Source organism: Elgaria multicarinata, chromosome 9 (assembly GCF_023053635.1).
Source record: "Elgaria multicarinata webbii isolate HBS135686 ecotype San Diego chromosome 9, rElgMul1.1.pri, whole genome shotgun sequence".
NCBI classification, from domain to species: domain Eukaryota; kingdom Metazoa; phylum Chordata; class Lepidosauria; order Squamata; family Anguidae; genus Elgaria; species Elgaria multicarinata.
In genome coordinates this window covers 68,892,611-68,914,213 of record NC_086179.1, presented here as the reverse complement: position 1 = coordinate 68,914,213, position 21,603 = coordinate 68,892,611, and the positions used below count along the sequence as shown (strand labels likewise).

At 39.2% G+C, this 21,603-nt stretch overlaps 1 protein-coding gene across 3 annotated transcripts in view; it reads right to left on the bottom strand.

The window, feature by feature from the left end:
* The window catches only part of PTPRZ1 (protein tyrosine phosphatase receptor type Z1), a 134,361-nt gene that overhangs the window by 45,250 nt on the left and 67,508 nt on the right, over positions 1-21,603 (bottom strand). For all 3 annotated transcript variants that reach the window (XM_063134069.1, XM_063134070.1, XM_063134071.1), the window contains exons 7-11: positions 17,819-17,976; positions 15,844-15,994; positions 8,648-8,832; positions 4,342-4,468; positions 988-1,028 (exon numbers count right to left, since the gene is read on the bottom strand). In XM_063134069.1, coding sequence (XP_062990139.1) covers positions 988-1,028; positions 4,342-4,468; positions 8,648-8,832; positions 15,844-15,994; positions 17,819-17,976 — 662 coding nt within the window. The remainder of the gene's footprint in view (positions 1-987; positions 1,029-4,341; positions 4,469-8,647; positions 8,833-15,843; positions 15,995-17,818; positions 17,977-21,603) is intronic.

Below are 21,603 nucleotides of genomic sequence, written 5' to 3'. Positions count from 1 at the left end.
GAATTCCATAAAAATCACCACCTCCACCGCAACTACATTTTTTGCTTCTCTTCCTTGCTAATGGCTATTAATGCAAATTGTATGATGTAATATCATTGCACTCCAAGTTCTCTTGCCCCTAGAAACGGTAGCCAATGAAGTGGGCAAGACAGAGGGCATGGCTGGACGGGGCGATATCCCGGTGATCGCCCTGGGATCTTCCCTGTGTGACCACATGACGCACAGGGCATCCCGGCAGCAGGGAGGGAAGATCCCTCCCTTGGCCCAGGATATCGCCCTACAGTTTAATTCCAATTTTTCTGTGGTCTTGGGATGATACCGAGACTGTGGAACCTGTGGCCCGCCATCGCTGTTTTGTCCTGGCTCCTCGTGAGTAAACGCGAGGAGCTGGGAACCAGGCACGGAGCTCCTCAGAAGCTCTGTGCCCATCGGTGGTGGAGTGGAGCGAGGTTTGTTCGGTTTTTTTTTAAACCGCTCAAGCGCTCATTTTCCTTTAACAAAAACAAATCCAAAATGGCGGCCGTGATGTCATGCACCGCATGTAGACAAGGGGGACGATCTCGCGATCATAAAATCGTGAGATCATACCCCTCTAATCCCCTCATTTAGCCATGCCCAGAGAAACATAGTCAGAAGGGACAGAAACATGGATGGCACTGCTATTTTTGGCAGCAGATACGTAACCCCTATAACTTTTAATTCCTGCAAGCTGCTGTAACATTTGTTATATACATATGAATGCAAACTCTGATAGGGAGGAGGTTATGTTTGCTTTGATAGTCACTGTTAATGCCGCAGTGTAATTTGAAATACTTTTTTAGACTGCTGTAGGCCAAGCTGAGCTTGTGATCTTGGCATCTGAAAACTTGAAAGATAATTTAATCTTTTAATTTAAAACTCAAAATATTCATACTGCATATTCTGTTAAACTCAAGGGATATATCTTTGGCAGCAACAAGACAAGTGAAGTACATGGTTATACAATACCTCATAATCTTCAGTTTCAGTCAATTCAGGAAATTCAATTTCTATAAAACAAAACATTCAGTATATAAACTAATATTTTAATCTGATAGAAATACCACTTTTGTAAGAGATAATATAATAACTTCCATGACTGCTTAATAAATTATATGCCAATCCATTTAAAAAACCCAAAGAAACCAGTTTCACTGGGCTACAAGTTTTTGTCTACAGGTTGTGATGGATTTAATGAATAATGCTCCTTTTTCCTGGTTTCAGGTACGATTAATTCTGAGATGCTAATTTTGAGGATTTGGAAAAGCATTTGGAAGAAAAGTAGGGATCTATATAGTGATGGTATAACAATGATTGATGGACCAGAAGGAACTCATTTATCAGCAAGACTCCTTCCTGTATGGTCAGCATTCTCTCGTATTTTCAAATCACTTCTGTATAATAGGGAATGGATGTGCGGGTGGAGGTTTAAAAAGCAATTTGTGTTTAGTGTTGGAGCAGTTATGATTAAGGGCCAGATTATATGTGACACCGGAGATCCATGATCAGACCTCCAGACACTTTTTCCTTTGCTTATTAAGAACCTACCAGGGAGAGGAGGGAAATCGATGGCAGCTGCAGCACTGAAAGAAGGGAGATTTAACTCTTCCCCTACACCGTTCCCTTGATTTAGCCTTCCCAAGCTAGTAATAGTAGAAGTGGGAAAAAAGGAAAGTACAAGATGGGTACCTGGCTGCCTTTTCCACCCCACTCCCTTAATATGGCTAATACCAGGTATGTATGTCTTAAGAAAGTCAGTGTGGCATAGTGGTTAGAGTACTGGACAGGAACCGGGAGACCTGGGTTCAAGTGCCCACAAACAGCTTCTTTATATTAAGCAAAGAACACGCATCCTTACCGGGGTTTTCTGCTTTCAGTTTTTTGTGAGATTACAATGGGCTCCTTCACATGGTGGATACGTGCTCCGAATAGAACAAAGTCCTTCCTTGGCAAGTTCTATATGTTTCTGTGTGTTTCAATTTACAGCCACTAGATGGCACTGTCATTAGAGGGCGATGCTGACATTTCACACAACTAATAGATCAAAATAAAATCCTTTCGCATTATCTCTGATCTTTTTGAAAGCAGGATAAAGGGGGGAAAGCACTGGAGGTTGATGACATCGTGTAAACGACCCTGCTAATTTCCATTGGTGACCAATCACAAGCATGCAATATAGTGCCTGTGTAGAAAAGCCCTCAGCCATGAAGCTCACTGTGGGTGACATCGGGCCAGTCACTAACTCTCACCCTATCATACCACACAGGGTTGTTGTGAAGATAAAAATGGAAAGCGGAGGGATCATGTATGTTGCCATGGGGTCCTTGAATGAAAAGGCAGAATAGAAATGTAACAAATAAATAAATTTGGATTATAAGACTTGACTTTGGATGAGCATGTGCTGTCTCTTACATTTATAGATCACAGCCACACAGATTTTTTAAAACGTCAGGCTACCAGTGTTGCAATCCTCAAGCTGTCAGCCTCACTGAAGTTGCACTAAAATAATACTGCATCAAGCCTATTCCAGAATAAGTAGTTTAAGGATTATACTGGCAGTGAATTTAAGGACATGGTGAAAAAGAGCCATAGTATATACTACATATTCTATGTCCAGTAATAAAAGGGAAAACTATGGTTTTGCAAGCAAATTAGTAACATGTAAAGAAGCAATTTAGATGTAGAAGCAAAAGCAGGTATACAACATTATCACATGTTAAAAATGTTCTTACCTGTTACTTTCTGATGGTTAGGAGGCTAGGGATAAAATAATGATGATATTCCCTGGCTTCTAAATTGTTTGTAATGAAAATTTTAGATATCCATTGAAAATACTGAATACTGCAGGTCCCCAATAGATATTACAATCTTTCAGTAGACTTTTCAAACAACCTTTATTTTAATTAAAGAGAAGCATGGTTATCATTACTGAAAAAGATAATTTTGGCTTCAAATTCTTGTGTTTTAGAATGTTTCCTTTCTATTTCACTCTCTCTATGTTTTTACAGTGTTTGAATAATTATTCAGACAGAATAAATCCTTCACCCAGACAGTTAGAATAATACAGAAAGATGATTTAAAACCAAAAGAAAAAAAATCCTGACGAATGAAATCCTAAGGGGAAAAATCAACGAACTTTCATTTATATTTTAAGAGTAAAGAACTTCAACAACATTGTTCATTTCAGGAAAATTTGTGAAGTATTACTAGACTCTATTGCAACCACAGTGAACTAATGTCTAGCTAAATTATGTCATTTTCTATCTGTGATTTTTAAAATATCTGTTAAAATAGGTAGCAAATAGGCTTTTCACATGTCTGCCCATGGCCCTGAATGAAATGCATTGTACTTTCTAAACTATTTGTGCTGCATTGTCTCCAGAATCTACTGTGTTCAGTCTGTTAACACACCCACAAAGTTCTTAGAAGCTACTGTCTTCTGTTCTACAAGCTGGGAATCATGGCCCTATCTCATATGCTAAGTCAACATAGCATGTTCAAAAAGTAAACAAAGATCATATGTTAAAGTGATTTGTAAATTTTATTAAGTCGAAGGTGCATAGGATACCAGGCAAGTAGGATAGTTGGGTCCCTTTGCAGGAGGGAAAAGAGGAAATCGATAGGATAGGTTAGGATACTAGCTTAAATGCAGGGGTGGTGCGGTTGGCTTTTTGCAGGAACTATCCAGAATTAAGGTAACATCTTGAGATCAAACAACTAATACTATGTCTTATGTAAGGAAAAAAACCCAGAGCTATGAAATAAGCAAAATGTCATAGTTAGTTCTTTTGATTTTTGCAGTCCATCATTAAGAAGCAAGGGAATTCCATCACCACATTTGCACTGTACTCACACTTTAAAGAAGCAACATGCAATGAGATTTCAAAATCAATGGAAAAATATTTGGTAATTCTGTGTTACTAATTCACTGGTTGTTCTTTAACATACAAAAAAAATCAATGTTTTTATCTCATATGCTCTCACAAATACCATATGAAATTGATTATCCAGCTAGTTCATAGTTAAACAGGAATTGGAACAGCTAGGAATTTGAATTTGAGCCTCATTCATTAATTTAGTAAATGAATGTTGATATACCTTATTAAGTGGAAGCTAAAACCATAATCAAAGTGGTTGTACCCCACCCATATTATGGTTTTTAATCTAAAATAATAATATGTCTAGTGCAAACATTTTTAAAAAGTGCCAGAATTTCAAATGAAAAACATTGATACTGAAATCAGGTTGCACTGTATTTTCAGCTGGTTTGCAAATAAAAGATTGTTATGGATTTCTACTAAAAATATATATTTGTGCACTTACCTGGATCATCTAAAGGCATATCAACAATCACTTGATCACTGTACTTCCCATAGAGACCATTAGCACAAACAGCAACTATCTGAAGAACGTAACTTGTATTAGGCAGCAGATTATTCAGAATGGCCCCCTGAAAGGATAACAACCAATCAACTTTATTAATTACACATGAGAAATACATGAGAAATATTTTTATGCACACTTATAATTGGATGTTCTATTGATAACTTAAGTTTTATGATGATTTCTCCTCCTTCTGCAGTTTCCTGTGCTATTCAGGAGAGCTCCTTACCCTCCAGAGAGATTGAGGGGGTGCAGGTGGCAGGGGAGGATGAGAAATTTGCCTTCTCTGAACTTCCTCAAGTTAGGGACTAATCCTATATCCCCTAAACAGTATCTGGGAGGACATAGGATTTTTTGGTTTTCTGGTGCCGAGGCCATAGACAGCGCTCTAAGCTTGGAGCCAGGAAACATGCCCCCTACCCACTCCCTCTCACAGCTAGTTCGGATTGAACTGTAGCAGCTACCACTGCCTCTTTTTATGGAAAAAGTGAAAAGGGGGAGGTCCTGGGGGAGGAGAGGGGAAGAGACCATGGAAGCTGGTTTAGACAGCTTCTTAAGTGCCACACAGCCTCCACCATCCCACTTTCAGACATCTAGCCAAAAAAAACAGGGTAGATGGCGCACAGAGAGGATCCCTTCCGTGCTGCAGCCACCCAGCACCGGATAATCTTAAATCGAAAAAGTTCAGCAGCTTACGAGTACCCAGGATTGAAGCCAATATCTCCACTTGAGCACCAGTGGCCCTCCAGCAATCTATGATGCTGACCCAGAGATGCTGTGCACATATAGCTAATGCATAGTATAAGTGGTTTTTAAATATTATGTGTCAACCCAGTCACAGGAAAGCCCGGGGAAACATCCAGAAGGACATTTAAATAGGAGTAAGCAGGGAAACTCTGTTTTCCTTCACACAACATTGCGTAAATCACCTGTTATTAAATTAGCTTTCAGAGTTTATATGTTTAGTTTACTTCAGGTTTATGTTATGAACTATAATTGGGGTGGGGGTTGTCAGTGATTTTAATTGTTGCATTATTTTGAATTGATAACCACATTGAACATACAAAAAAGTAAATAAACTAATTATTGCAAAAATAAGCTCTGAGAACCACTGGCTTTAGTGATTTGTAGACTGCAGGCCCTCGAAACTTTGAAACTGCATAATGGCTATCAAGTTGCTTCAGAGGAGTAACTATTTTATTTTTTATTTTTTATTTTATTTAAAGTATTTCTTGATTACTTTTGGGACAAGAGCCCTCTCAAAGAAGCAAACAAACAACAATAAAACTCACATAATAAAAACTAATATGATAATAAAAACCGTAAAAAGAGCAACTGGCACCAAGCGTCCTGAAAAACAACACCAGCATAGAAACAAAACCTACCACATACAACTGCAGCTACAACCCAGTCCGATAAAACATAATCAGGGGAAGGTCAGAATGGTGTAGTTGGTTTTTAGGGCCTTCCTAAAAGTCTGCAATGCTGGGCCTTGACAGATACCTGATGGCAACTTATTCCAAAGGTGTAGGGCCACAGCAGAAAAGTCCCTCTCATGTAGTCAGCCACTTAAGTTCCCTCACAGGTGGGCAAATGAGAAGGGCCTCTGTTTTTGAAATTAAAGTACAGGCAGGCTGATATGGGTGAAGCAGTCCCTCAAATAATTTGGTCCCAAACCATTTAAGGCTTTGAAAGCCAAAAACAGCACTAAACCAGCACTTGGAAATATACTGATAAGTAGATTACCCCTGTGCCTCTTATTAAAATCAGAGGATCAATGTTAAGGTGATCATAGGACTTATTAACACTAGAATTTCCTTAATGTTAGAAAAAGTTCAGGAGGATCTGTGGATGGTTCATTTTCCTCCAGAATGACTTCATTGCTTCTAGGCAAGATGAGAAGCAACAGATGTGAATTATTCATGTTCAGTACACCTTTTCTTCTGTCCTTGCCTTTGGGCTCAGCATGTTCAAATTAGCTCTATAACCACTGTGGTAAATATATACGTCCCTGTCTTTTCTAACTGACAATGCAAATGCAATCATATACACAGTAATTGACTGATTAAATTTAAAATACTAGTGGTATATCATGTGTTGTCAGGGATACAGTCAAGCAGCAAAATAGTGGATAAGGCCATAATGGTACATGGAAAACTATTATACCAGCTATAGTACTAGAACAGTACTGTCATGTAGTGCTATGTATTTTTTTATTTATCAGGACATTCTTATGCCGCCTTTCTATCCTATTTCTAAGATAACCAAGGCTATGGACATAACTCAAAATAAAATATCAAATTATAAAATCAATGATAAAATAAGGGTTGGTTCCAGCACTTCTTCCCAACAACATGGGCACTTCCTGAATGGAATTCCACTGAGGACACTCCAGCCATTGTGGTTAGGGTGATCTTCACTGTTTTCCCCTCCCCCTAAACCACACAGTGCTATTTCCCATGCTCTTCCAGAGAGTCCCCCAACTCTCTGGAGAAGATTTTCAGTGGTGTTTGAGATAGTGGATTACAATGGGAGAAAGAAATTGGCAAAGATCACATCCTCCAGTGCTCCACCAGTGGAAATGGTCCTTGGAAGGCAAATATTCAAGGAAGGCAAATCCAAGAACCATCCCAACTATAATAATTCAAGGGCCAGAGCCCACCCACCCCCAAATAATTATCCCTCAGAAACAATTTAAAAGCACAATCCTATACATGTTTACTCAAAAGAAATCCAATTGAGTTCAATGGAGCTTACACTCAGGTACATGGGCATAAGACTGTAGACTCCATAATATTATCTGTAGCATTACCTCCTGTAGAGGGGACATTGTCTGCCTGTGTATATATGTTAGATATTAATAAATAGTCCTGAGATTCAAATATTCCTTTTTATGTATTAGATATACATGTTATTGGACACTGAGATCCCACGGCTTGGGACCACAATAACTGACGGAACGCCTCTCCTGACATGAATCTACCCATTCACTGCGCTCTACATCTAAGGTCCTCCTACGAGTGCCTACTCCGAGGGAAGCTTGGAGGATGGCAACAAGGGAGAGGGCCTTTTCAGTGGTGGCCCCCTAATTATGGAATGATCTCCCCAACGAGGCTCGCCTTGCGCCAACATTGTTATCTTTTCGGCACCAGGGTAAGACCTTTCTCTTCTCCCCGGCATTTAACAGCATTTAACAACATGCTGAGTTAGTTTGTTTTTAACGGACCCAGAATAGCTGTTTTTATAAGGATACTGTGTTTTTATGCTTTTTATGTTTTTAAACTTTGTATATCTGTTTTAATGTCCACTGTTTTTAACTTTTGTAAACCGTCCAGAGAGCTTCGGCTATGGGGCAGTATATAAATGCAATAAATAAAATAAAATAAAATAAAATATTTGATTCCACTGACAACAGATAAAGCTACTGGTTGTATTGCACCTGTTTTGCACCAAATAAAATGAATTCATATCACTTATCACCAAACTAGACTTGAAAGTGATGGACACTTGTTTCTTTTCACGTATGAGGCCCATTCATATATAAAGTGTTGAACGGAGCATTCTTCCTTTCACAGTAAAAGGAATGTGTATGAGCAAAGAACCAAATCCTAAACCTTTGCACATCTCACCTTGCCCCACTCCATTTCCCTAGCTGATTTTTTTCCCATTCATGGTTTGCTTCCAGTATCAGAACTAGGAAGAGAGAAAAGTCTCTGAAGTAAGTAAGGGTGGGGAGTTAAGGGTGGAGATGGAGGGTTCAGTGACCCTCTCCCATGTGTTCCTTTTATTGTTAAAGCAAGATCTTCACCCCGCTTTATATCTGAATGTGGGTGGCCCACTGAGTGGGGGTGGCACTTGATTGATGGCCCTGTCATATCTAGTTTGGTCCAAAGTTGGCATAAGAGGAGTGCATTGAGCTAGATATATCACCATAGGTGATATACATGAATACAATGCTCGTCACTGTTGCTATCCCTTTCCCACTTGCATTATTGGTTATCTTTAGGTAATGGAAATATTTTGCCACATATCATTGCAATGATTTCTACTGTTAATAAATGCTATGTTTTTTTAAAAAAAAATTGAAGTATTTCAAAGAGAACAATATAACACAACCAGCATGGTAGTGGTCTCATTAGTGCAAAAACGTTCAAGTTGTCTGAGAAAGTTCAATGCCTCACAATAAATATTTGTAAGTGATTTACTATCTCTGCTTTTGTAGAAAACCGTTAAAGAGGTCAGTTACCAAGTCCTGATACCCATCTGTTAGAAATTCATGCTTTGTCTGGTCTTCTCCTTCTAACTGTTGGTAAAATACTGCAAATCTTTCAATCATTGTGTCATACACGACTCTTGGCCTTTCCCAGGTAACCAGAAGGCTGGTATAGTTCTTTGGATCAGCTTGAACATTTTCTGGTTCTAAGCTGCAAACTTTAAAAAAAAAATACAAAAATCATAGTCATTATAGGTTACAGAAAAGCAAAGATAAGACAGATGTAAAATAAAAAGAGAACACTCACAACATGCCAGTCGTAGCATGAACCCAACTTTCTCCTGGTTATATGGCTGAAAAGACAGACTGCATACCACTAAATCAAATTCTGGCTCAGATATCAATCCTGTGCCTCTTCCTAAACTTCAGGTTGTCCAGTTGTATATTGTATTAATGTTTATGTGTTTATCTGTTCATTTATTGCCTTGTTAATTAAAATAAAAGTGTAGGTGTTGTTGGTTCATATACCTGTATTTATCCGTATGCTGCCCTGAGATCTTATTGCTATAGGGCGGGATATAAATGTTTTAAATAAAAAATAAATAAATAAATACGCAAAACTGCTCCACAAGGGAAGAGGTTTGGGAGATGGCATATGAGAGGGACTACCAAATCAGAGATGTGCCCACCTCTGCTTTGAATTTGCAGTATCTTCCTCTCTCCTGAGTTTGAATCTCAAAAGAAAAGTGGTCCCATCTCACTAAATATATATATATATATATTATGCTTGTCTTCACCTTAAGATCTTGAATGACATTTCAAGACAAGATATGGGATGGTTCACATGTTCAAAGAGCCACGCAGTGGCCTTCTAAATCCAACTGCATAGGGGTTACTAAGAATATTACAACTATTTGTATGTAACTGCTCACCATGAATTTCATTATATACAATCAAAGCAAAGGTAAAAAAAGGATTGTGATGGAATGGTGAAAATCAATGACTCCCCACAGGGAGAAGAGGCTACAGGTGAATAGATTGCCTTATGGAGGGGACTGGATTTAAAGAGGCTAAAGTGTAGCCACATGGAAATATAAATTGGTGTTAAGTTAGTCAAGAATTTTAACCCACCAACTAGTGTGAGCAATTTTCATTAAAACGATTTAACATAGTAGAATTAGATGTCTTTTCATCATTATATGAGAATTTGCCTCTTCAACACAAGGGGGCACTCAAGGCTCAATACTTTTTCCAACTTTAAGGCTAGAATCCTACACACACTTACTTGGGAGTAAGTCCTACTGGGATTTACTTCTGAATAACTGTGCATAGGACTGCATTGTGAACCTGCATTGTATAAATACAAATTAAAGACCTTCCTGCCCAGTTGCATCAAATACACATTTAGTGAAACAATCTTATATAACTTTTGCCTCAATTATTTCAAAATAAAACACCCTATCAGTGTCAGTTTCCATTTACTAGATGTGGCTATGTATATGTTTATTAAGTCGAGCAATTACTCTGATACTGTGTACTATCCAGTGGGGGGAAATAAAACTTGTTCAATTGTATTATATTGAGTCAATAATGTTTAATAGTTGAGACTGCAGCAGATGGAATGAGCACACCATTCTCAATATAAAAAAGCATTTAATGTGTTCAGCTGTTCTCTTTTTAGAGTGTCATTACAAAGAGGAAAATTGTGTTTCCTTACCGTTGCTTCTCCACTCATGCTTTTGTCCCTCATTACTTCCTCTTTCGAAAGAGGTAGTAAACAACGTGAACGTAGCCCATTCAGTGGGCCGTTTTGATCACACTACCTTTCCTGCGTACAGCAGGAGATAGTGGCAAGTTCTGCCTTAAAAATAATTTGGATTTACCGGGGTCTTTTTTTGATGCTTCAAGAAGGTTAGAAGGGGTGAGAGGCGCTCAGGATGCAGATGATGACATGACTAGGATCCGTGAAAATCCATGAGTGCCCAGTAATGAACATGCAATAAAAAGCTAGTCTGATGACACCTTAGTCATAATAATCCAGAGGAAAGAGATGTTGCTGTTTTACCCAACAATTCTATACAAACATAACTTGTAGTAATTCATATTTAACTCTGTAAGACTTACTTCTGAGTAGATGTGCACAGGATCACACTGTTAATGTATTCCCATTTTGGAAAATATTTGTATGATCTCTTAAATATTATGATCAAGCAACACTGAAACTGATACCATCCCATCCATTGGGATGAATAAGAACAACAAGTAACGAACACTCAACAGAGTACAAGAGCCAGCATGGATAGAGTGTGCGACAAATATTGGGCAGCTCTGGGTTCAAATCTCTGCTTAGCCATTGTCATGTCTACCCCTGCTCCTCTTAGCTTGGGGGAAGGAGTTTCAGGTGATCAATCAGAATCAGATTCTGAAATAGAAGACATGGCTCCAGAAACATACCCGCCTATACCAGTGGAGGAAGCAGCTCTCATGCGCTCTTCAGCAGCTGGGAATGAATCTTCTCCTCAAGTGTAAACAACACACAGTCAGTGGGAAATCAGTATTCTTCAGAGGGGGAGGGCACGGACATACTAGCCAATCCTAGAGTACAACAGGTGGAGCTAAACAAAGGTCAGAGAAAGTCAGCCCGGCTAGCATCTAGTCAGAAGCTGCATCAGAACCAGTCTCCCTGAAGTTAAAGCATTCTGGGAAGAGGCTTTTGGTTCTTCTTTTTGAAAGGACAATTGTCTCACTTAGTTTGCATAGTTTTGCCTAAAGGAAAGTTCCTACAGATTAGACTCTCTTCAGGTGGGAAGAGATATTTACTGCTTCAGTAAAGTTTTGTGGATTACTTGGCAGACCTCTTTATTGTCTCCCAATAAGGTGGGGGTTCTTGGGAAACACAACAGCCATGACGTTCAGTCTCTTTTAGTCTAAGGCCTTAGCTAGACCTAAGGTTTATCCTGGGATCATCCCAGGGTCATCCCTGCTCATGTAAATGACACACAGGATATCCCGGGAGCAGGCAGGGACGACCCCGGGATAAACCTTAGGTCTAGCTAAGGCCTAACAACTACCTTACAGGAATATTGTGAGGAATACAAGGGAACTAGCCCCATGTAGGATGCCTGAGATTCAGCCAAATTGGAAGCACATCCATAATATTTGTTGTATATATATTATGAATCTTCACTAGTATGTTCAGTTTCAACATTCTGAATCTATAGTGAGATTTGGGGAAATTAATTGTTTCTTTCATTTGTGTTTGCAGGTTGCCATGTTGTCTGAATCCGGTGTGTGCATAGTGCATTTTCACCCACCTTACAATTCACGCTTTGCGGGGTGGGTAAAAATGAATTTCGCCCACACAGTACACTGGCAACCTACGACGTGGTGCATGTAATTAGATCAATCCCGGTCGCACGACTGGCATGTACAAGGGTAGGGAAAACAACTGATGCTGCAGTGTGTCTCTAAAATTTGATGCATTTCTTTTCAAGCTCTCCATACAAGGAAAACACCTGGTGGTGAGAGGAGGAGGTGGGGTGAGATTAGACTGTAACTTGTAATCACTGTGAATGGTTTTATCATTGCTCTCTGATCCCCATGCTCTGGCGGAGGGATGCTGAAGTAATAGATTGCATGACCAACCCAGTATTGAGTGCTCTTTGCTAGTTCTGTCTCTCAGGAGCAGGAATGTTAAAAAAGTTTTGGTGGAGTCTGTGGAGCCTGGGAAGGTACCATTGGGTGCTTCTTGAAAAATGCTAGATGTTCAAGTCCTTCTCCCTCTGCCACTCTATGCTACACATGCATCTATGCTCTGGTCCTATTGTAATTTCTGTGACTTTTGTGCCAATTGGGAAGGAAAAAAAAGCTGTTTTCATTCATCATAACTCCCTAAACCCAGCAACTATCCTTCTGTAAATTTTGCAGGTTCCTTACTAGCAGGCCTGGTGCTGCCATAGAGGCAACTCAGGCGGCCGCCTAGAGCACCAAGCAAACGAGGGCGCTGAACAGCGTACCCGGAAGCTGCTCTCCTAGAGTGGCTTCCGGGTGTGCTGTTTCCAAAGCCGCCACCCCAGTCTCCGCCCAACCCCAGCGTCCTGGCTCCTTCGAAGCCAGGATGCTGGGGTTGGAGGCAGAGGCTTCAGTACTTTCAGGCGCGCCGCTTCATTTTTTTTCTTTTTTTAACCAGCTGACCGGCCCGCGGGGGGGAGCAGCAGCAGCAGCAGGGGCAGCCAGGCGGTGGGGGGGGCAGCCTCGCGGCCCCTCAGCAGCAGCGGCATTTTCTCACATCCCGGAGGCGTCGGCAGTGGCTGTGAGGGGGTCAGTGGACCGGCCCGTGGTGGCGACATCCCCACCCTGCGTCACCGCCGCCGTGCCTCGCCTCGGCCCTGCTCTTGCCCGTGATGTGCTCCGGCTCCGCGACCCAGGCGTGCCGCTTCAAAGCCTCTGTCCTGCCCCCCAACCCCAGCGTCCTGGCTTCAAAGCCGGGAGCGGGAGGGAGCAGTGAGTGAGCAAGCGAGTGGGTGGGCAGGCGAGTGAGCGAGTGAGCGGGGGGGGCACGGCTTCAGAAGGCGCCTGCCTGGGGTGTAATATAGTCTGGCGCCGGCCCTGCTTACTAGGGCCACCTTTATGACATGTGACATTTTCATAAAAATGGCCAAAAAACAAAATGATGGAGGCAAATAAGGAAAATTACTCCCCCACCACCATCTGAATATTCTACTTCCACAAAAACACTGCACCTATACTTCCTTAATTGTAATTTTCATAACCATTACCCACACAATAATGGAACCCCCCAAACTGTAAAGGCTGCTCTTGCGCACCCCCCCGAATCTATTTACCTGAAACTTGGCTGGCTTGATCCTTTCAGAAAGGGCAGCTATGCTTGCAATTTTTATCCAATTATTTCTTATATGCAAAATGACTATGACATATATTATAAATAAACAAATAAATAAATACAGGGAGATTTCATAACGGAAATATTTTAAAATATGTATCAACACATATTTTGCAAATCTCAAAACTCAGGATTGATTATCAATGCAATCCTAGGCATGTTTACTCAGAAGACATTCTTACTGTGCTCATTGAAGCTTACTACTTAATAAGTGTTCTTAAGATTGCAGCCTGAATCACATTGGATTATTATTTGTATCCCAGCAATCCAAAGTCTTCAATGTGCACATGAAGTTCCATATAAACAAAAGGTTCTCTTGTTATCAGAGAGGTGTGTGCACATACCCACAATGGGTGGACTACAGAGCTTTGTCTTGAGAACATTGGATGTTGTTATATGCATAGGGAATAGACTCACATTTCCTATTGCCTTTGGTTCTAAAGCAAGATTCAGGGATATCCCCTTGTGGAGAGAGATGCAAGCTATGCCTTCACTGGGAGTACATGAATTCAACACAAAGGGAGATACAAGAATGTCACTTTGGAGATTATAAATAAGGATGGGAATGAGTAGCACAAGTCAGTCACATAGTAATGTACCACATATAGTATGAAGCTGCTCTTTGACATGAAAAATAATGGCTTATGTGGAGGTAAACAGTGCAACTCCTGCATGGGGTAGAGGTGCCCATGAACAGAAGCTCATTTCTACCAGCCTAATGATCCTCATGTATGTCAGTGCTCAACTCCATGCAAATCTCTGCTGGAAGGCTGTTGTAAAAAAACAACAACACGTTGTGCTGGGATGGCAAATTATAAATATATAACCCTTAAACAAGATGGATATATATCCTCTGCTACCTAAAATTCTTATGCACCTCAAGTCACCTTCTTATTCTTTTTTAGCTTAATGGATGCCACCTGGCAAAGGAGTATAGTCCAAACAACTGCTGTAGGTAAAGGTCAGAAACAGTGCAAGGGATAATAGCAACCTCAAATGGATATTTACTAGTAATGGGACAAAACTAAGGAGGGAAGCCAAACAGCTGCAATGAGAACCTTCATACAAGGCACTATGCCAGCAATTATGACAACATCAGGAAAGAGAGAAGTATAGTATCAGGATTTCCAATATAAAAGGAAGAACTGGTGGTGAGTATGAGAAATGAGCAATGACTAAAATTAAAATGTTAATAGAATTTCTCCAAAACAAAAATAAAAATTACAATGCTTTTCAATACCTCCAACTCCAAAGTTGAGCTATAATGTGCTATAATATAGGACAATTTTTCTTCTGCTTTATCCTATAATCTTTATCCTAGCTAGTGTAGTCCCTGCATTTATTTATTTATTGTATTCTTTAGTTCAGTCTTAATACCTGAAATCTCATTGAAAGAATTAACTTTAGTTAAATTAAACAAACCATTAGTGAGAGATATCCTTAAATGTCCAATGACTTTTAAACTCACTCATTTATCTAAGTACTTTTTCTGATTCTGAAACAGGGAAGGGTATTGCTGGTGCTCAAAAATAACACCACTAGCAATGCTATTCATTTATGTATGTTTGTGAAACAAAATGAATGCAGTATTAAAAAGTCATGAAACCTGCTGCAGAATTTATGCAGTAAACGAAGACTATAGATCCTATTCCGTTTGCACGGATTCACTTGGCTACATATGTTTCAATACACATTAGCAATGAAAAGTACAGGCTGCTTTGCTTTAATTTTGCCACACTATCCATGCAACCACAGAAATATTGCATGAAGCTATAGAGAACGTGCTCACTCAAGATGAGATACATTCAAAGGACAAAGAAGGTTGGCAACTTATATAGTTTTTATTATTCTTTGGGTGTTTTTTCATAAAGTTTATTTTGTACTTTCAGCTTGGAACATTTCATTATTGGGTTGTTGTTGTTTTTAATATTATTAAATTTTTTTTCTTATTGCAAGTAAAAATATGACGCCTGACTAAACTAGGAGCCACATGCGTGTAGAGACAGCCATTTGTGTGTACATCCTTAACTGGATGAATAATACACACACAAATTGGTGCTGTGAATGCAGTTTCTTTCCCAATGGAGCTGCCAGGATTACATGTATATATTCCCAGCCAGAAAACAGGCAATCATATTTTAAGGTTTTGGCAGGACTGGATTAAGTAACCCACCCCACTCATTCTTCTCTGCCAAACAGCAAATTGACAATTCTGCACATGTGCCATTTGAATCAGAACCAGAATCTTTCTTCTAGAAGCAATGCATTTTGCTTAAAATGATAGCCAATTCAGTCAAATCAGCAGTACTAAGGAAGGATTAAATACCTGCTTCATGAATTTCTTCATGTCCAGTATATGAGGAAAACACTTGGCCAGAAAATTTATGCTGTTGCTCTCTAAAATTGTTTTGCAGGTAGTCCATTAGCATCACGTAGCCAGACTGTTGCATGGTAAGGACGTCGCAAAACACCGAAAGCTGGAAAAATGCAGTAAATGGGGTTTTCCCCCTTTAGAATAAATTACACCAATAAAAGGCACTTTCAGGATAAAATTGAAATCCATAGTGAATTTAACACATCTCTGTTATTACATCCCAAGTTTACACATTCACAAGGTAGAGTTTCATGCTGTTAGATTATCTGTACATCACCTATTTGTATGGCAGAGATATGGCCATCTTAGCCTTTTTATTCTTCTACAGAAAAATGCCCAAGTTGGCTTTTTCCTCCACCTCACATTGCAAAGTGTTTCTAGAGCAGTTGCTCTTGAATAGTTACAATGTACCTGCCCAACAAACTACCTTCCCACTGCCACCCTATCCCAGTTTACTCTCTAAAAATGTTTTAAAAGACACAAATATAAAATTTGGTAGTAAGCTTAGTTTTCTGGTTCAGATGCAATGGGAAATTATGGTTTAACTCACAACAGAAGCACCAAAACTAGGACACAAGGGGACAAGGGGAAGCAAAAGGAAGCATATGAGCCTGATGCTCTTTCTCATCTCAGCACACCATGGTCATTAGATTAACATAATTTAGGGTGACCATATGAAAAGGAGGACAGGGCTCCTGTATCTTTAACACTTGCATAGAAAAGGGAATTTCAGCAGGTGTCATTTGTTTATATGGAGAACCTGGTGAAATTCCCTCTTCATCACAACAGTTAAAGCTGCAGGAGCCCTGCCCTCTTTTAAATCTGGTCACTCTAGTATAGCTCCTGCAGCTTTAACTGTGGTGATGAAGAGGAAATTTCACCAGGTTCTCTTTATATACAAATGACACTTGCTGAAATTCCCTTTTCAATACAACTGTTAAAGATACAGGAGCCCTGTCCTCCTTTCATATGGTCACCCTAACATAATTATATCTGAACTGGAACATTCATGCTACTATCTGGAAAATTATTGTGCAACTGAAGCCTGGCTGTGGGTAAGCTACAAATTTAGTTGTAAAATTGTGTACTTCTCGTGAAGTGATGGAGTATAACAATATAACATGACTTCTTATTTTTGAATAAGAGCAACAGAGCCCCCCTTTCCTTTCTAATGCGTTACGATTTAGTATCCAATATTTTGTTCATTTGAAATGCATCCCATCGCCCAAAGTCCAGAAAGTCATACAATCTATATACATATTTAAATATTCTTCACCACTGCTTAATAAAACTGTACATTGTTTTCTTTTATTAATATAGCACCATCAATGTACATGGTGCTGTACAGAGTAAAACAGTAAATAGCAAGACCCTGCCGCATAGGCTTACATTCTAATAAAATCATAATAAAACAATAAGGAGGGGAAGAGAATGCACCAAACAGGCACAGGGTAGGGTAAAACGAACAGTATAAAGTCAGAGCAAATCAAGTTTTAAAAGCTTTAGAAAAAAGAAAGGTTTTTAGCTGAGCTTTAAAAGCTGCGATTGAACTTGTAGTTCTCAAATGTTCTGGAAGAGCGTTCCAGGCGTAAGGGGCAGCCGAAGAAAATGGACGAAGCCGAGCAAGGGAAGTAGAGACCCTTGGGCAGGCGAGAAACATGGCATCAGAGGAGCGAAGAGCACGAGCGGGGCAATAGTGTGAGATGAGAGAGGAGAGATAGGAAGGAGCTAGACAGTGAAAAGCTTTGTAGGTCAACAGGAGAAGTTTATATTGGATTCTGAAGTGAATTGGAAGCCAATGAAGAGATTTCAGAAGTGGAGTAACATGGTCAGAGTGGCGAGCCAAGAAGATGATCTTAGCAGCAGAGTGGTGAACAGAAACCAATGGACTGATGTGAGAAGAAAGAATAATACATATATAAATCACCTGGTTTTCTGAAATGTTTACAGTGTCTTTGAATACTATCCATTCAACTGTCTCCGTGCAGGGGGGAGTTGACAAAGATCCATTATAAGTATAATATTTATCTGTTGAATTTGGCAAAAGGTTCAATAAAATGAATGGCTCCAGTTCAATTTTTTTCCCTGCAAAATATAAATTTTAATTTTATGGTGGTATTTGTAAAACCAGACTGCATAAAATAAAAGTAGAGCCCAAATTACAGAATTTGTATGTTGCCTTCTGAGGCAAAACCCACACAAGCTGGTTTACATAAAAAACATAAAACACTACTACACAATTAATCATATGTAAATAAAACCACAATCCAAACTAAAAGCATTAAAACACCAAAATTAACAGCAACAGTTAAAAACAATACAAACAAATAAAAACAACAATACACATATGGATTGAATGCAACTTGAAATAAAAAGGACTTCAAGATTTGTTTATAAGCCAAGAAAATAAGGGACACTTGTACCTCCCTAGGATGAGAATTTCATAGATATGGGACCACCACCAAAAAGCTCTTCTCTCTAATGCCTGCTAATCTGATAGTCTTGGTGGTTGACGTACGAGCAGGGCCTACTTAATTCGAGGGAGGCTGTCAATGGATTGTTGCCTGGAGATGGTAGCCTGGATGTGGGCCAAAATAAAACTGTATCCAGACAAGATAGAGGTAAAATAGGGCAATAGGCCCCTTTTGTTGGATGGGGTAGCTCTCTGCTTGAAAAGCATTCTTATCGTTTAGTGGTTCCTTGGATGCCCAGGTCTTAGCTGTAGCCGGGAGTGTCTTTGTCCAGCTGAGGCTGTTGCACCAACTACACCCATTCCTGGAGAATGCAGATCTGACCAGGACGACATATATCTTAGGTACTTCACATCAGGATTATTGCAATGTGCTTTACATAGGGTTCCTTTGTTAAAATAGCCATACCAAGTTCCTATTTATTTCCAGGTATAATTCAAAGTGCTGGTGATGACCTTTAAAGCTCTGAATGGTCTAGGAGCAGACTCTGATCCAACACAGTTCTTATAATGAATTTAGTTATTTTGTAAAATGAAATGTTGAGGTTATAGCAATGAATGTAGTATCATATATCTCCTTTGACTTGCTCTGCTGGGTGAAATGTCCCTTATAATCTCATAATTAAGTAATAGTTCATATAATGGAAGCAGAAACGTCATGAGCAGCCCTGTAATGGTCTCCAGGCAGTTATGTTTAGAGAATTCACCCACCAACTGTTGCCTTTTCCCTGTCTCTAGTCAGGAGAAAGTGCCCATTGCTGCCACACACATATCCCAACAGCAGCACATACCTTCTCCATACCAAGAAAGTGTCTCTTATTCTTTACTTTCCTCCTCTCAACTTCAGACAACAAGTGCTATTGCCAGAGAGAACAACAAGTGGGGCAACATTCTTCTTATTCTCTCTGCTGAGGAAATGCAACATGATGGTGCTCCAAGGAGTGTGCAGCAGCTGCAAGGGCTCTATCCCTGTTAAGACAGCAAGGCAAGCCTTTCCCAACATGGTGCCATCCCGGTATTTTGGGCCACCTCCCATCAACGCCAGCCAGCATAGTCCAAAACATCCGGAGGGTAGCATGTTGAGGAAGGCTGGCTTAAAGGGTGTTAATTAGCTAGGTTGCCTTTACAAGTTGTTGGAACAGGACACAATTGCAAGCACACAAGGTATTTATTACTGGTATCCTCTCATTAAGCGGGTAACATGTGATATGGCCATCTGCTTTGTTTTGAAGCTGCAGCACCTCCAAATAAATCATGTTGCCAGTGATTATTTTAATGCCCCTTTTTCTGAATATTTATATTTATACCTCTTTGTGTGTTTACAATAATTCCACTTGTGAAATTTATTAAGATAAATTTGTTATTAACTGCTCAGCTCTTTCCTACAAAATCACAGGGGCTGTGTTTGCACATCACAGCAAGACAAGATTCTTAGCTTATTAAGCCACAGTGTTCACATGTAAGCAGATAAAAAACCCAGGAAGGCACAATTAAGAGTAGCTTCCATTTATCCAAAACTGGGACTATGGTTAATTGCTCCCCAAAGGCCAGGATTTGTAAACTGACTTTAAATCATGGCTTACGCTGGATTTCAATTTTGTTTTGTTTGATAGCAATTCGCCATGGTCCCAGATTTGGATGTAATAGGGAGCTATGCTTAATTATGGCTTCCTGGTTTGTTTACCTACTCATCCCATGGGAGGATCAAAGTGGTAGTGAATACAGTGTGCTTCTCATGCGCATCATGGTTTAATAGGCCAGGTTTCATGGATTCTCATGATGTGCAAACACAGCCAATTATTTTTCAAAGCTTTCTTCAGAATAGTTCCTTCTTTGTTCATATCTAATGGCACTGAACACTGTCAGCAAAACTGAATAAAATGCCTCTGTTAAGTTGTACTTTGTCATCAAGTTCAATATCTCCAGAGAGCTATCACATTTATAAACTAAAATGTGTATTCAGACAGATAATATTCCCTTCACAAAAAAGTAATGGCAGCCCTCTCCACAGTTTGCCCAGTCTCTTACTAACATAAGGCTGAAAATATATATATATATATTTTTTAAAAAAGAAGTTTACAGTTCAGCCAAAACAAAAAAAAGAAATGAAGAGCAGTATCCAGTTTCGCAGTCTAGAGTGTAAATCTGAATGTACCAGTGGTGCTAAGAAATCATTACACACTTTATTCTGCAAAAACACTTGTTCCATGTGTATTAGATGTCACAACATCTCTTTAATAAGGGTTTGTCTAAGTCAGCTAATTGATAGAGGTGTAACAGAGCTAATGCTTCTTTTTAACCATATGTTTTGACAATGCCCAATAGTTGCTTTATTTGGGGGAGGAGGTTATTATACACATAAACCTTGTACTGGAACACTCGTTAATATTTATTGATGTACATGTCCTCTTAAATTATCTACCAACTTCCTGGAAGTTAATGCATGGTCAGCGCAAATGGATTCACTGTGCCCTTTTGACAGTTAAAAGTCTGATATTGCAACATTGGAAAGATAAAGACTCACTTTCTATAATGCAATCAATTGAGGAACTAACAATGCTTTCAACATTTGAATGGGGGGTATATAGATACCACCTGTGAATGGCTATTTATAGGGATATTTGGTCTGCTTTTGTTAGAGTTTAATTCTTAGAAAGCTATATTTTCATACTCAGACACACACACATACACATTTCATACATAGTGAAATTGATCAATTCAATTTTAGGTAGCCATTTTTCCCCTTTTTTGTTTTGTTGAAATTTCTCATTAAAAATTATTTTCAAAAAACACACAAAAAAGTCTTATGCAACTTTTGTCACTTTTGTTTTCAATCCATAAACAGTTTTGGAATAGAATGAATGTAACATATTTCAATCTTTGTTTTCTAAACTAAGTACTTATATTTAGATCAAAACTTATATTTTGATCTAAAAATATCACTGTTTAGTGATTGAAAAATTATAGGAATACATTCTAGTGCAACTGCATTAAATTTAGAAGACAATTGTTCTTTAAAACTTCCCTGAAAAGGAGTGTATAAATTTCAAAACCAGTAAAATTGACAGACACTTTATCAACTATCTAAAATATAATGTAGATCAAATTCACAGTTACTAAAAGAATTGGAAACAGATTTTATCCTGAATTGTAAAGGAACTTTTATGAGTGCAGGCACCCAGGCACCCAATACCGGAAGGAGATATATGGATATGCAATGGAACATAATGTATATGCAGACA